Here is a 14,763-nt window from a genome sequence, read left to right as displayed (position 1 = left end):
TGCTGAGAAAGTCAAATAAAGCTGCTTTAGCCACAACCTTGCAGAAAAATGCAGAGCAACTCCCAGGAAACTCTGCTACAGTGGTTGATGGAATGAACTTGGTCCAAAGAGTGAAACGTGATCGAGTTACTTTCAGAGATGTTGCCACAACAATTCTGGCTATGGCTCTGAGGGAAGGCAGGCAGAATAGCAGAATAGATGAAGGGTCTCGGCCCGAAACGTCGCCTGTACCTCTTCCTATAGATGCTGCCTGGCCTGCTGCGTTCCACCAGCATTTTGTGTGTGTTGCTTGAATTTCCAGTTTCTGCAGATTTCCTCGTGTTCGCAGAATAGATATTGTGTTCGACACATACAAGAAGAACTATATCAAGAATAGCGAAAGATCTCTATGGGGTGCAGAGACTGGTCATGTGTTGCAAGGTATCATAGGCACAGAAATGGTGAGGCAGTGGAGGTAACAAAAATAGTCAATAACAAAAATAGTTTCATTAGCTTCATAGTCCATGAATGGAGGAAGGCAGAGTACAGAGCAAAGCTACAGGAGAAGATTCTATATGCAACTGTGAATGACAAATGTTACAGAATCACATCTCAAGACAGTGAGGAGGTGTCAGTTCTTCAGTGTCAACAAGAAGAAGCAGATGGCCACCTGCTTCTTCATGCTGCCCATGCCAGAAGAGAGGGATACTAATCTGTAGTGATCTGCTCAGAAGATGTGGATGTGTTTATCATGTCTTTAGCATTTTGTGACAAGATTGAGGCCCCATTGTTCCAGAAGTGTGGCACTAGAACCCGTACAAGGCTTGTAGACATCAGGAAGGTTGCTGCCACTGTTGGCATAGAGGTTTGTAGGGCTCTCTTCGGGTTGCACGCACATACAGGATGTGACACTGTAAGCGCTTTTGCAGGCAAAGGGAAGACGAGCGACCTAAAACTTCTGACCAGCAACAGGGAAACTCAGGGCACATTTTCAGAGTTGGGTCAGGAATGGGACCTCTCCCCAGAACTGATGGACAAACTGGAGGCATTTACTTGTCTCCTGTATGCCCCAAAAACATCAACCAACGAGGTCAATGAGCTCAGGTATCACCTTTCCTGTGCCAAAAAAGGTGAAATCGAAAGTTGTCAACTCCCACCATGCAAGGACTGCTTAACAAAACATGCACAGCGAGCCAACTACCAGGCTGGTATATGGAGAAGATGTTTGGAGAAGGACCCACAAGTGCCAAGCCCTGTTGGCAGAGGATGGAAGATGGAGAGAGAAGAGGAAGCTGAACAGTTGGTGGTGCACTGGATGGAAGGCCAGCCAGCACCCGATGCCATCCTGGATCTACTGGCCTGTAACTGTCCAAAAAAATGTTTACTCCCAAGATGTATGTGTGTTGCAAATGGCCTCAGGTGTACTGACATGTGTAGACTGGCAGACTGTGAGAACCAGGCATCTACCTCAGAGAGTGTGGAAAGTTCAGATGAAGATATACAAGACGTGATAGACTTGGAAAATTATTATGATTATTAATATGTTATGAAAGTATGGAAAGCAGTCTTTGATTAAATAGATTCATTTTACAACCAAATGGGGCCTAGGTTATGGCCGTGTGGAACCCCACATTTGAATTATTGTACTGGTATTCTACATACTATGACAAAAGCTTAAGATTGTTTTGATTTAATACAACAATATGGAAAGTATCATGACATTGATAATACTCCAGAAATCTCTCCAAATGAGTTTTTTACCTTTTTTGGGGTGGGGTAATATTTTCTGCTGTACTAATGTTTATATGGAATATATACAAAAAGTGATTACTTATTTGAATTCCTGAATAAATTCTCTACAAATCCATGTGATTATGTGTGTCCTAGGGTTTTTATTGACTTTTCCAAAATAAACAACAGACAAATATTTTTCTAAAAATGGAATCATTCACTCTACTGAAATTGGGCACTGTACTGCGAGTGCCACCAATGACATAGTTTTCAATGTAGAATTTTATAACAACATAGCATGAAGAGTGCTTGAACTGAGCTATCATTGTGACAAATTTCAATGTTGAGGTTTCAATTGATGACAAAATACCACTAGGTTGAGTATATATGTTGTACTTTATATTGACCACTTTTCAGAAATGCTTATTTTAGGGTAGTGTTATAAAATGCATGATAGCACACATAAAGCTACCACTGGTGCAATGATATCACATATTTTCTAACTCTAGAGATGTATACCTTGCCAAAAATCACTATGTGCATTATTCCCCTCAGATGGTACTGGCTCACGGACTACTGTCAGACTACTTGATATCTCTGACTTCTGCATTGCTTTCCAGCTTCTCACTTGCCTCCCTATTGAACTCTGGTATAATGAGGTAAAATAAGAAGCAGAGAAGGTTGAGAAACTATATTAATAGGATAGTTTTGGGTCTGGAAAGAAAACAAAATAATCTTATAATCCACAATACTTTGTCAAGTTTGTTACTTACAATGAATCTGTGGTGGCTGCTCTGAAGGTATACAGTTCACAGTTCTTGAACATTTAGGAAGGCTTTAAAATGTTCAGTAGATTTTATATCTGGTCTTTCAGGTGAGGTTTAGTTCATTTTTGATACAAAGTAATTTGTAGTATTTTAAGATCTTTATGGAAAGTAAAGATTTCATTTTATCCTGTGTTACACAAAAATGTACTCAAAACGAAAACCTTTCCATGTGCATTGTCATATGATGCCATTTAGTTCGAGAAGACCAGTTCGATGCTGCTCAATAGTAGCTTTCTTCTCAGACTCAGACAGCTTCAGATTGTATCTGTTTCCAGAGATTTGAATACAGTATCAAGACCAGGGTTTCTCAACTGAGGTTCTGAGGAACCCCAAGGTTCTGCGAGAAGTCACTCAAGTTCCGCGAGAGATGGTGATTTTTAAAAAAACATTTTTTTTTTAAACTTTGTGTGACACGCGATGCTAGTACTCGTAGTGGTGGGCAGGGAATGAGCAGCCCTGTAAGCAATCTTATTTGAGGTCTCTCTGCCCATCATGGCAGTGTGCAGTAGGACCACGTTTATTTGGTTGAGTCCATTCTCAGTTTTAACGTAAGATAAGAGAGGTTGTTGATTATTGATGGGTGCTGTATTAAATGGAGGGGAGGACAATAGGCTAATGAGGAGCACGAGTTCTTTTTCTGAGCATTGATTGGACTCGCTGAACTTGGGCTGTGATGCCAGCCTCCTGAATTACCTTGCTCAGCTTCCCCTTACAAAAATAGTATGGCCTGGTTTTACTGAGTGCTTTGAAGATGAAGACTGGCTGCAGAAATTAGCCTACCTAGCAGACATTTTTCATCAAATGAACCAGTTGAACAAGACTCTGCAAGGCCCGGGAGAAAATATTTTGACATGAAGTGACAGGATTCTTGGACTTAAAAGGAAAGTGAATCTTTGGAAAAATCACGTTGCAAAAGGAGATCTTAAAATGTTTCCACTGCTGCTCAGGCTTGAGAGTGAGGAAAGATACCAAAAAGTCTCAAGTCTTATTGAAAACCACCTGGAAGAACTGCAGAACAAAATTGAACAGTATTTTTCCTCCCTTTCAACACAAGTGTATGACTGGGTGAGGGACTCTTTTTGCTGAATCTTCTGCTCAGCCTGAGAACTTGACTATGAGAGAAAAGGAAGAACTTTGTGAGCTGTAGTCTGATCATGCACTCAAGATGAGATTTATTGACCTGCCCCAGGACACGTTCTGGATTTCTGTTATTGAACAGAATCCTGCAATTCCCAGGAAGAAAATGAACATTTTGCTGCAGCACTTCTTACATGTGTGAACAAGTTTTTTCTTGTTTAACAAGCATCAAGAGTAAGGACAGAAATTGGGTCATTACAGTTGAAGGTAAAATCCATGTGTGCTTATCTGAAGTTCGACCCAGAATTGAATATTTGTGCAGCAAAAAATAAGCACGGGTTTCACATGCTAGGCCTATATTTGAGCCTGATCATGTCACTTAGTAAGAAAATGTTTTTTCAATGTCTTGTATAAAATTGTGTCTTAAGCTATATTTTTATTTGTATTACTTTGGCTTATGGTTTTTAGTAACTTTACTATTCAACATTGTCAACAAATTTTCATGTAAATAACTAATTAAAATCAGTTTACAATCTTTATTTAAATTAATTCTACTGAGCCTATCTTTAGGAAAAAATAAATTCCATTTTGCCTTAAGCCAGTTATTTAATAGAAATTTATTATGTTTGCCTTATGAGCTTTAAAAAATTATGAAAAGGAAAGAAAGAGATTAATTTCAAGAAAGGTATGCTAAGCTTAACTACCTGTTTATTTTTCAAGAAAGGTTTGCTAAAAATTCATTCTCTACTCGAGAGCATTGACAATTATTTTTGGATTATTATATCTACAAGTTACTAATCATGCTAACGTACCATGAGCTGTACATATCATAATTTTACACAGGGGTTTCCTTATTTCAAGGGTTCTTCCAGGGCAAAATGGTTGAGAAAGGCTGATCTAGATCAACACTCCAGATTAGGAAGCGCTACTCGTGTCAGTGGTCCTCTCTTTCCAATGAGATCTTCAACCTTCCTTCCTTGTGCAGAAACTTAAAAAACATCTTGACCAAGAGCAAGTTAGTTCTCCCAGTTCCTTGTCAATATTTACCTCTTGAATAGTATCACTGAAATTATTACTGTTACCAGCATGCTGACTGTGGAAACTTGTGTGTGCATATTGGCTGCAAGATTTCCTACACTAGCAGCAGGGGCAATGCATCAAACAATGTGCTCACTCTGGTTGATAGCTTGTAAGCTCTTAAATACAAATAGTTTTTCATTTAAGATCATAAAATATTGAATAATCTGTTGTGCACAACTTTATTCACAAAAGTGATTTTCATACGTAACCTGAAACTATTTTCTCCTGAAATGTGTGCATTTATACATGATTTGCATTAATTCATGCACCAAATTTGAACCATCAGCTGAGAATTGCATTTGTATTCCACACTGGAGATCATACAAAATGCCCACAAACTTGATATTTCTTTTCTGTAAATAACACACTGCCAGATCTGTGCATAAAACACAAAGCTGCTTCATTAGATTTACTTATTTGGAAACTCAATGGGAAGATGCTGAAATGTGTTATGTAGTACTTTTGCTCATCCATAATGAAAACATAAATATGTTATTATGTAAGGGGGTTTCAATTTTTATGTTACTGCGGAGGCTAATTAAAATGGCGTCTTTGTTATGTTAATCTGGGGAATGCGGCTTTGTTGTCTTAAACGCTGAGAAAGTTTGCGCTAGCAGCTTGTTGTGGTTTAGAGGGTGATGAGAAATACGTTATTAACCAATTGGGATAGTTGTTATGGTTTTGGTGTATTTGAAGATACTGTCTGCGCGGGGTTTTGGGGTAGAAGGCGGGAGAGCGAGACAGAGGATGGACGAGGTGCTGTGAGTCCGCTAACGGGGTCGGACCCCGAGCGGGACGTTCGGCAAGGAGACGGATTCGTGGGGAGCGTCTGGTCGACCACCGTTGTTGGTCCCAGGTGGCCGGTCGAGGTGGTCCGAGGGGTCGCAGGGTGAAGAAGAAGGTCCTTGAGCTCCAACGTTTTTGTGCACGAAGAGATTGGACTTTGATAAGTGTGGCGCCATTTATTTTCCTTTTATATTTTATTCTCTTTTAAATATATAGTTCCAGTAATATCTATAAACTGTATATCATTTAATTGCATCTGGTGTATTGTCTGTTATTTGGGCGGGATGGGGTACCTCACACAGCATCCACACCATTACCCAGTTTGGCGGGGCCGAGGCTGTTTTCCTAGATGACAGCGAGCCGAGCGACCCTGAGGGTGGCAGGGGGGCTACGTAGTGGGGGCTTTGTCCGGGATGCTTGAGTCTGTTGGTATGCTGTGTGGGTGCCCTGTTTAAATCTGTAATGTGTGTCTCTGTGGGTTATTTGCTGGTTATTGCTGTATGCGTGGTGGGTGAGGTCTTTGTTTGAGTTCAGACTAGCATTGACGAGTTGGAGGTGGCACTAGGGGCTGTCCATGCGGTTGGGAGAGAGAGGAAAGAGTGGTCTGATTTGGAGGTAGAGTCTGCGAATAAATGTTCTAGCTCTGGCAGGCTCCGCCTGGCATTTGGGATAGTGTCCACCCCAAGAGGGGCGGAGGCGTGTGAGACGTGGGCGGAGCGGATCTCTCAGTTGTTAGATGAGTGGCAGTGCTCGGTTGAGGGAGAGCGACAGGGATTGGTTGAAAGTTTGAGTAGGCGGGCCGGTGACGATGTTAGAGCTGTCAAGTTCACTTACACCGTAGTGACAGCTGTCAGTTATTTGAAAGAGGGGGGAAAGTTTTCAGTGTGTCTTCTCTAGTGAGGAGGGCGGCTAAATTGCTTGCAGTGCCAGGGGGATCATTTCAGGGGGTCAGTTGTTCAGCTGATCAGAGAGGTGTCGGGAAACTTAGTGGAGGCCCAGTGGGGGAACGGCTCGGGGTCTCTGGGGAAGCACGTTCCCAGCAATGTACCACTGAACTTCCGCAAGGAAAAGACCCTATTCCTGGAGGGGCCACGCCCCAGGGTGTCGTTATGAATAGAGGGAAGCGATGCTAAAGCTATCCTCAACCCCGGGGCACAGATCAAGTTGTTGTACAGTTCGTTTTACAACCGGTGTCTGAAGCATTTATCCTTGACAACTGCAAGGGCACCAGAGACTTTGGGTACTAGTGGTAGTAGTTATCCAGAAGACGATGATTGGTTAATGACCCTGGAGTTCATGGAGGCATTTTCTGGGCACCCAGCATGTCGAGTTGCTTCTGAGGACGTGTGTAACAGCCTTGAGCCGGTACCGAATTTAAACGAGACCCAGCGGTGGTACGGCTTGAGGAAAGTAGCTGAGGGTGAGACCCTCTTAGTAGATGCTCCGAACTACCACGAGGGAGGGGAATTGACCGCTGAAGACACCTAAGTGAGAGAAAGGTCGCGGCAACTGGACCCTGGTGGCGTGGAAGATGAAGGCAGCGTGTGTGTGGATTATGCGATGTGGTTTAATGTGCTGCATCTGAGGAGTGGATGTTGCCAGATCCTGAGGAGTGCGGCTGTTGAGCTGAAGATGGCCGTTACTAGTTCCCTAGGATTCTTCCGATCCGTAAAGATACCCAAGGGCATATCAGGAGCCCCTGCATCCTTCCCGTGGGGCATGAGGAAGACCATGGGGGAAGTGAAGGTGTGTGGAGTTTTGACGTATGTGGATGACCACCTAGAGCTTGGATTCGCCTGGGGGGACCATGAGGCGAGGCGAGGCGAGTGGCTGAGCCCGGGCGACCGAAGCGAAGTGTCAAATGTGGAGGAGCTTTTGGCCGGAGGAGTTTGGTGCAATCTGAGAAAATGACCCGACATACCAGTTGAACTTCCTAGTGCTGGGACAGACGGTGGTGGACCGGGGGATGGAAACCCAGGTCGTCAAGCTGAATGAGACACAGGGAAGAGAGGGGATTTGCACCGCACTGCGGTCATATACTGATGAATTAATCCAGCGAGAAGAAACAATGACCCGCCTTCGAAGGGATCAGCAGAAACTCAAAACGTCGATTCAGAACAGATTGGAAGACTTGCAAGTTGGGGAAGATCATGGAAGTGTTCTGACTAAGGTCAACAGAAAACCGAGAGCCCAGGGAGGGGTGTTTGACTACACTCCCGAGGAGGTAAAGAAATGGAGGACAGATCTCGGAAAGGGGAGGCGGACGCTTGAAAGGAACCTAAAGGTGACTATCGCGAGTTTAAATGAAGCGGAAAAACTGAAAGTTGACCTGGAAGACGTCATCAGGAAGAAACAACCGGAGGCTGAACATTCTTTAACTGCTGCTTTTCAGGTCAGGGAGGAGGAAGCTGGTGGGGTAACTGCGTCCCAGATTGAGATGGCCAGGAACCCTGAGTCAGAACTACTGAGGCTGTGGCGAGAGTTGGAGTCCCCGAAGAAGCTGACGTCTCGACTGCAGGAGGCTGAAGGGGTAGCTCCGGCTAAATGTTTCAGTTTGGAGAAACTCAAACAGCAGCTACCGATCGAGGGAATGAGGAAGGATACGGATTCGAAGGATGATATGCTGCACATGTGGAACATGCTGCCTTTCGCTAACTTCCCCTTGATTGAGGAAGAGACTTTTGGCTCTTCTCCCACTGAGTCAGGTGTAGTGGGGAGGGCTAGCTGTGGGCAGTCTGAGTAGCGGCAGGATTGGGAAGGAGGAGAGGCGGGGCCCCGGACACGGGACTAGGCACTCCGAGCTGTAGTGGTGGCCTGAGTGAGAGAGGAGTTGACAAGCAGGCCCGAGGTATCCCTAGTAGTGTCTGAGCCTTTTGGGTTTAGGTGAGGGGGTATGGAGGTCTCAGAGGGTTAAGAAGCTCCCAGATAGGTTGGCCTATTTAGCGCCTGTGGGACGGGAGTAAGGTCCACTGTTTGGGGAGCACTGTCACTGTGTGTATCTGTGTATTTGTGTGTTGTGTGTCTGTAGGACTGGGTGGCGAGTTATTTAGAAGTCATGAGGACATGACTTTATTTGGCGGGGGGAGAGTGTAAGGGGGTTTCGATTTTTATGTTACTGCGGAGGCTAATTAAAATGGCATCTTTGTTATGTTAATCTGGGGAATGCAGCTTTGTTGTCTTAAACGCTGAGAAAGTTTGCGCTAGCAGCTTGTTGTGGTTTAGAGGGTGATAAGAAATACGTTATTAACCAATTGGGATAGTTGTTATGGTTTTGGTGTATTTGAGGATACTGTTTGCGAGGGGGTTTTGGGGGCAGAAGGCGGGAGAGCGAGACAGAGGATGGACGAGGTGCTGTGAGTCCGCTAACGGGGTCGGACCCCGAGCGGGACGTTCGGCAAGGAGACGGATTCGTGGGGAGCGTCTGGTCGACCACCGTTGTTGGTCCCAGGCGGCCGGTCGAGGTGGTCCGAGGGGGTCGCAGGGTGAAGAAGGTCCTTGAGCTCCAACGTTTTTGTGCACGAAGAGATTGAACTTTGATAAGTGTGGTGCCTTTTATTTTCCTTTTATATTTTATTCTCTTTTAAATATATAGTTCCAGTAATATCTATAAACTGTATATCATTTAATTGCATCTGGTGTATTGTCTGTTATTTGGGCGGGATGGGGTACCTCACACAGCATCCACACAAACTAATTACCCAGTTTGGCGGGGCCGAGGCTGTTTCCCTAGACGACAGCGAGCCGAGCGACCCTGAGGGTGGCCGGGGGAGCTACACTTAAGGTAGTTTGCAACTATTTGGAGGAAGATTTTCACTCGTCTTCTCCTAGTTTCCCACTATAACTTGGGGATACAGAATTATGTAGTTATTAATTTAGCTTTTTTGAGTCCTGAAATATTTTTGCCTTTAAGAATTTATCCTGTTTCCTTTTGACAGTTACAACTCAAAAAAACTTCTATAGTTGTACCATGGAGAGCATTCTGACAGGCTGCATCACTATCTGGTATGGAGGGGCTACTGCACAGGACCGAAAGAAGCTGCAGAAGGCTGTAAATCTAGTCAGCTCCATCTTGGGCACTAGCCTACAAAGTACCCAGGGCATCTTTAGGAAGCAGTGTCTCAGAAAGGCAGCGTCCATTATTAAAGACCTCCAGCACCCAGGGCATGCCCTTTTCTCACTGTTACCATCAGGTAGGAAATACAGAAGCCTGAAGGCACACACCCAGCAATTCAGGAACAGCTTCTTTCGCTCTGCCATCCGATTCCTAAATAGACTTTCTCTGGAGTTCACCAGAGAAAGCAGGATCTCCCGGTGGCCACACATTTTAATTCCATGTCCCATTCCCATTCTGATATGTCTATCCACGGCCTGCTCTACTGTAAAGATGAAGCCACACTCAGGTTGGAGGAACAACACCTTATATTCCATCTGGGTAGCCTTCAACCTGATGGAATGAGCATTGACTTCTCAAACTTCCGCTAATGCCCCACCTCCCCCACGTACCCTATCAGTTATTTATTTATTTATATACACCCATTCTTTTTCTCTCTCTCCTTTTTCTCCCTCTGTCCCTCTCACTATATCCCTTCCCCCCTCCCCCTTTTCTTTCTCCCTGGGCCTCCTGTCCCATGATCCTCTCATATCCCCTTTGCCAATCACCTGTCCAGCTCTTGGCTCCATCCCTCCCCCTCCTGTCTTCTCCTATCATTTTGGATCTCCCCCTCCCCCTTCCACTTTCAAATCTCTTACTAGCTCTTCTTTCAGTAAGTCCTGACGAAGGGTCTCGGCCCGAAACGTTGACTGTACCTCTTCCTAGAGATGCTGCCCAGCCTGGTGTGTTCACTAGCAACTTTTGTGTGTGTTGCTTGAAATTCCAGCATCTGCAGATTTCCTCGTGTTTGCGTTCCTAAATGGACTTTGAAGCTTTGGACACTACCTCACTTTTTTAAATATACAGTATTTCTGTTTTTGCACATTTTTAAAGATCTATTCAATATACGTAATTGATTTACTTGTCTATTTATTATTATGTTTTTTTTTCTCTTTCTCTGCTATATTATGTATTGCATTGAACTATTGCTGCTGAGTTAACAAATTTCACGTCACATGCCACTGATAATAAACCTGATTCTGACACAATTTTCGTGCAAATATTCCCATATAACTGACAGCATCTTAAAGATTTCTGCACAAACTCCAAGTGCTGAGATTATTGTGTTTTCAAGAAGGCATTGCATTTTCTTGTACTGTTTACTTTGTTCTGGATGGTATTCAGGAACGTAAAACTGGGGTTTCCCCCACAAACTCATTGCTACTCTTCTCAATGTGGGTTACATTTGAGTTTTTCTTTATTACCAAACATTGAAGTTATTTTCCATGTACCCATGTCCCCATCGTTAATGTATATTGAAAGTATTATAGACCACTTACGTTGCTGAAAAGATTGTGTAATCTATACAGATATTTCATCTCATAGTATCTGCATCTAGCCTCTAAGTCAATATGGTTGGCATCCGTCTGTCTCGAAGGAGAATGGATGATGGCGATCATCACAAGCCTGGGCAGAACGTATGGTATCCTGAGATGCCCAGTCATCCAGATCCCCCTCTCAGCCTCACCAGTGTAGTCCAAAGGAAAGCTTATGAAGCAATAGGTTTGGCACCGGCTTCGCTGCAGGAGCTGCTAAAAGAATGTTCAATGACGTCCAACCCCCTTAGGGGCTCCACTCTGGATTGACTGTCTGGGTTTACTACCGTAGCCTTCGTCTCTCCCGAAGCTGTCCGCAAGGAATGGGGCTATTTACCCGTTGCTGGGGATCTGTTTCATGAGCACCAGGGAATGTCCACACACCAGTGGGCCTGAGTGCTACATGTGCAGGGGTCAGACCTCCACCCTGTCCTCTGTAGTTCACCCTGAGTCTGAAAGGAGTTCAGTTTCCATCTGTTGCCAACAAGCAGGCACTACGTGAGACTTGCTGTTGGAGAGGCTATGTACTGGCAGGGAGAGACTTACACACACAGCTCTCCTTTTCGCAAGACTGCTAGCCAGTGATGGAAGCTGAAGGTGAAAGCGACAAACACTACTCACTACACTACCACACTAGACACATCACAACAATCATTTTGACACCAAAATTCCAAAAATAGTTAGCAACAACAGCCTTTATTGAATAATCTATTTTAACCAAAATTATGAGCAGTCTTAACTAGTTAGTTTCCCATTTTGCGTTTCTATGTAAGCAAAGAATCCATGCTCATGAGGTTGGAAAACATTAATTTATTTTTTTAAAAAAAGCATGGTAGATGATAAGTAACAGATCTGGTGCTGTATACCATTCTTGCTGTTGACTTCTTAATACAGGTATTCTTAGTTTCTGTACTTTACTCTGCTTCTATCAATGAAAACTTAGCTCCTAATAGAGAATTAACACAAGTAAAGGGAAAGATTTGGGAAAGGGATAAAAAAAAATGAAAAAATTAAGTAAATAAGTACATAGGGATTGGATAATTATGTCTGCGGGCAGGAACAAGCATGAACAAATTGGGATATAAACACCTACAATGGTTGGTATATAGGCTTGTATGCAACATTTTGGACCAGTGGAAATGGTCCAGAAGGGTTGTATGGAAACTATTATTACCATTTTTCTTAACAACTAATTTCATTACTTAGCCTAATAGGTTAGATTTACCACAGTACATAATTATCTATTTAAATGTTTATTTTGCTTTTATATCATCTCAATGTGTACTTAAGAATGTATAAATAATTGTAGTTTTATACATATAAAAAAATGGAAAAGGTTATATGTGTGAAAAAAGTACATGATAATTGTGAACTCCTTATCCAAATAAAAATAAAATTAAAAAAAAAGAAAACTTAGCTCCTATGTAGTTGGGAGTATATTCCCTTGATCTGTTACTATCAATTTATCCAGGTCTTAAGTTGTAGAATATGAAAGCGTCTTTTTTCATGTGTACAAGGAATCCTGGTTATAATCTAGAGATAACAGTAATAGTACTCTTACCTTACTTTAGATTTGAACTGCCAATGTTATTAAGCAGCAAAGGGAGAAAGAGAAAGGTGACCCAAAATTATAACAATGCTATTTTATGTGACCTTATTATAGTATTTACATGTCTTAAACCATTATGTAATTGCATTAAAATCCTTATCTTGCCAATTACAGAGATAACCCAGACTTATCCATTTTTCTCATGAAACTACAGATTGCATGTGGTTGGTAAAAAGAAATGTTGCCAAATAACATCACATTAGTAGTTGGGGTCTTGCAGTTATTTAGATAAATTCCATTGTATAAGTTGAACTGGAAGCATTGATTTGTCAGTATCCGGAGTAATAAGACAATATGAGATACTCTAAATAGGTTTGCTATCCGATGATAATGAAATGAGGCCTGGCGATTCAGAAGCAGTGCAAAAATAATTGCAACTGAGGAAGGAGAGTTTGGGTTTTGAGGAGTGCTGATGGGTCTGGAAGAATCAGGTGTAAATTTAGCAGTAGGAAATACATTTTGCTAGCATTTGGGTAGAGATTCAGATACTTGAGGTGCATCGACATCTGGTAAGTGAGTCCTCGTGGTGAGTGGTTGGGTGGTAAGTTCCCTAAATATTGGAAAGGGCTTGATTTGCTATATTTGTGGAAGAGAGTATCAAAGATGCAAAGGGAATACGTATAGCTTCACTATGTCTATTTCTGTGTTTCCAACGTAACCAGTTTTTCTCCTCCATTGGTGTTCAGTCTCTTTCTGGAATCAGATGGAAGAGGCGATAGGAAAAGTAGACCAAGGAAGAAGAAATCTGGAGGAATGGTGTGTAGAAGCTAGGTAGATGGAACCGGGTGTGGGGGGAGGGGGCAACATGGAGAAAGGTGAGCTAGATTAATTACTTTCAATCTGATTGTCTAGATTTATTACCAGCTAATAACTCAAATATATCCCCTGCCTTATCTTGTTCCACCTGCCCACCATCCCTCCCTTACCTGGTTGCACGTTCTGACCTCTGTTTCTGTCTTCCACCTGTCTTCCCCCACCTGGCTCCATCTGTCCGACAATCTCTTCATTACTTGGTTCATCTGTTTCTAACATCCCTGCCTTTTTTGTTGTATCATTCTGATATTGAGCTTGGTTTAAATTGGCATATGATGATCATAGAAGTAGAAACATTAGGTTGTGTTGCTTTGTTAAGTGAACTTCTATTTTGCTTCATCATTGTCTTACATTAAAACTTTTTTTTAGCAATTCAATTGTTCTTGATTTTGAGAAGAGTACTTAAGCATTCACTTTGATGTCCAGACATTTATCTTGCATATTTTCTGATAGACAATTATTTTATGCTAATGAAATGTCATACTTTACTTCCACTCAGTGCAGAATCATTGACTTGATTAAAAACTTAAAAACTTATTAAAAATTTTATCAGAAGCAAGCAAAATGTTAATTATTCTATCATAACCTTAATTCACAGTTTTCTTGCAGTTTGAAATAATTGTCAACTTCTCCGTGTTGTAGTGTTAGATTATTAGCTTTATAATTTGAGATAGGTTGTTTGTACACTTTGGTAGCTCAACAGTTTAAGAACCATTGATGCCAGTGATATCTTGAACTTATTTAGAGAGAGATTCTTGTAGGTGTATATCTCTGATATGAACATTTATAACTAACTTTTGAAGGATTTGATACTGGAAATCACTAGATTGCAGCTTTGCTAAATTATTGTTATTGGTTTGTTATGGGATGGAAAAAGATCACTCAATAATTTTTATGATGTTTTGTTATTTCCAGATAAACCTATTTCAGCAGTACAGGTGTTTCACTGATCTCTTATCAACATGAACCGTGCTTTCAATAGAAAAAAAGGTGAGTGGATGTCTTTCTTCTTTTGTATCAAATTGACAGGAAAAATAATGTATTTGTTTATTGATATTACAAATATTTTTGTGAATATCAATCCAATATTTTAGTAAGGACCTCGTTGTCCCTAAAACATGGTATTTGGGGGAAAAGTAGTAAATAACTATTTTAAAAGAATTTATTTTTAGAAAATAATGCTCACCTTAATAAAGTTGAGAAGCAACATGAAAAGTGTAAATAATGTCAACGGTCATTGCTACTTATGTTGATGCTCTCAAATTAAGTACTCAAGTTCCATGCCAAAGTAATAGTTTTCTTCCCCCTTGCATGTGTTGCTTTGGCATCTTCTGTTGTTTCATCAGACTTCTTCCTAGAGCTTGCCTACGCAATTTCATTTGGCACCTTAGCATA

At 42.0% G+C, this 14,763-nt stretch overlaps 1 protein-coding gene across 13 annotated transcripts in view; it reads left to right on the top strand.

Annotated features, from left to right (window-relative positions):
• LOC134348516 (PTB domain-containing engulfment adapter protein 1-like) overlaps window positions 1-14,763 on the top strand; it is a 436,378-nt gene that overhangs the window by 222,990 nt on the left and 198,625 nt on the right. For all 13 annotated transcript variants that reach the window (XM_063052010.1, XM_063052016.1, XM_063052011.1 and 10 more), the window contains one exon: window positions 14,284-14,358. In XM_063052010.1, coding sequence (XP_062908080.1) covers window positions 14,331-14,358 — 28 coding nt within the window. In that variant the 5' untranslated portion in view covers window positions 14,284-14,330. The remainder of the gene's footprint in view (window positions 1-14,283; window positions 14,359-14,763) is intronic.

This window comes from Mobula hypostoma, chromosome 6 (assembly GCF_963921235.1).
Source record: "Mobula hypostoma chromosome 6, sMobHyp1.1, whole genome shotgun sequence".
NCBI lineage: Eukaryota > Metazoa > Chordata > Chondrichthyes > Myliobatiformes > Myliobatidae > Mobula > Mobula hypostoma.
This window is presented reverse-complemented; position numbering and strand designations above follow the sequence as displayed.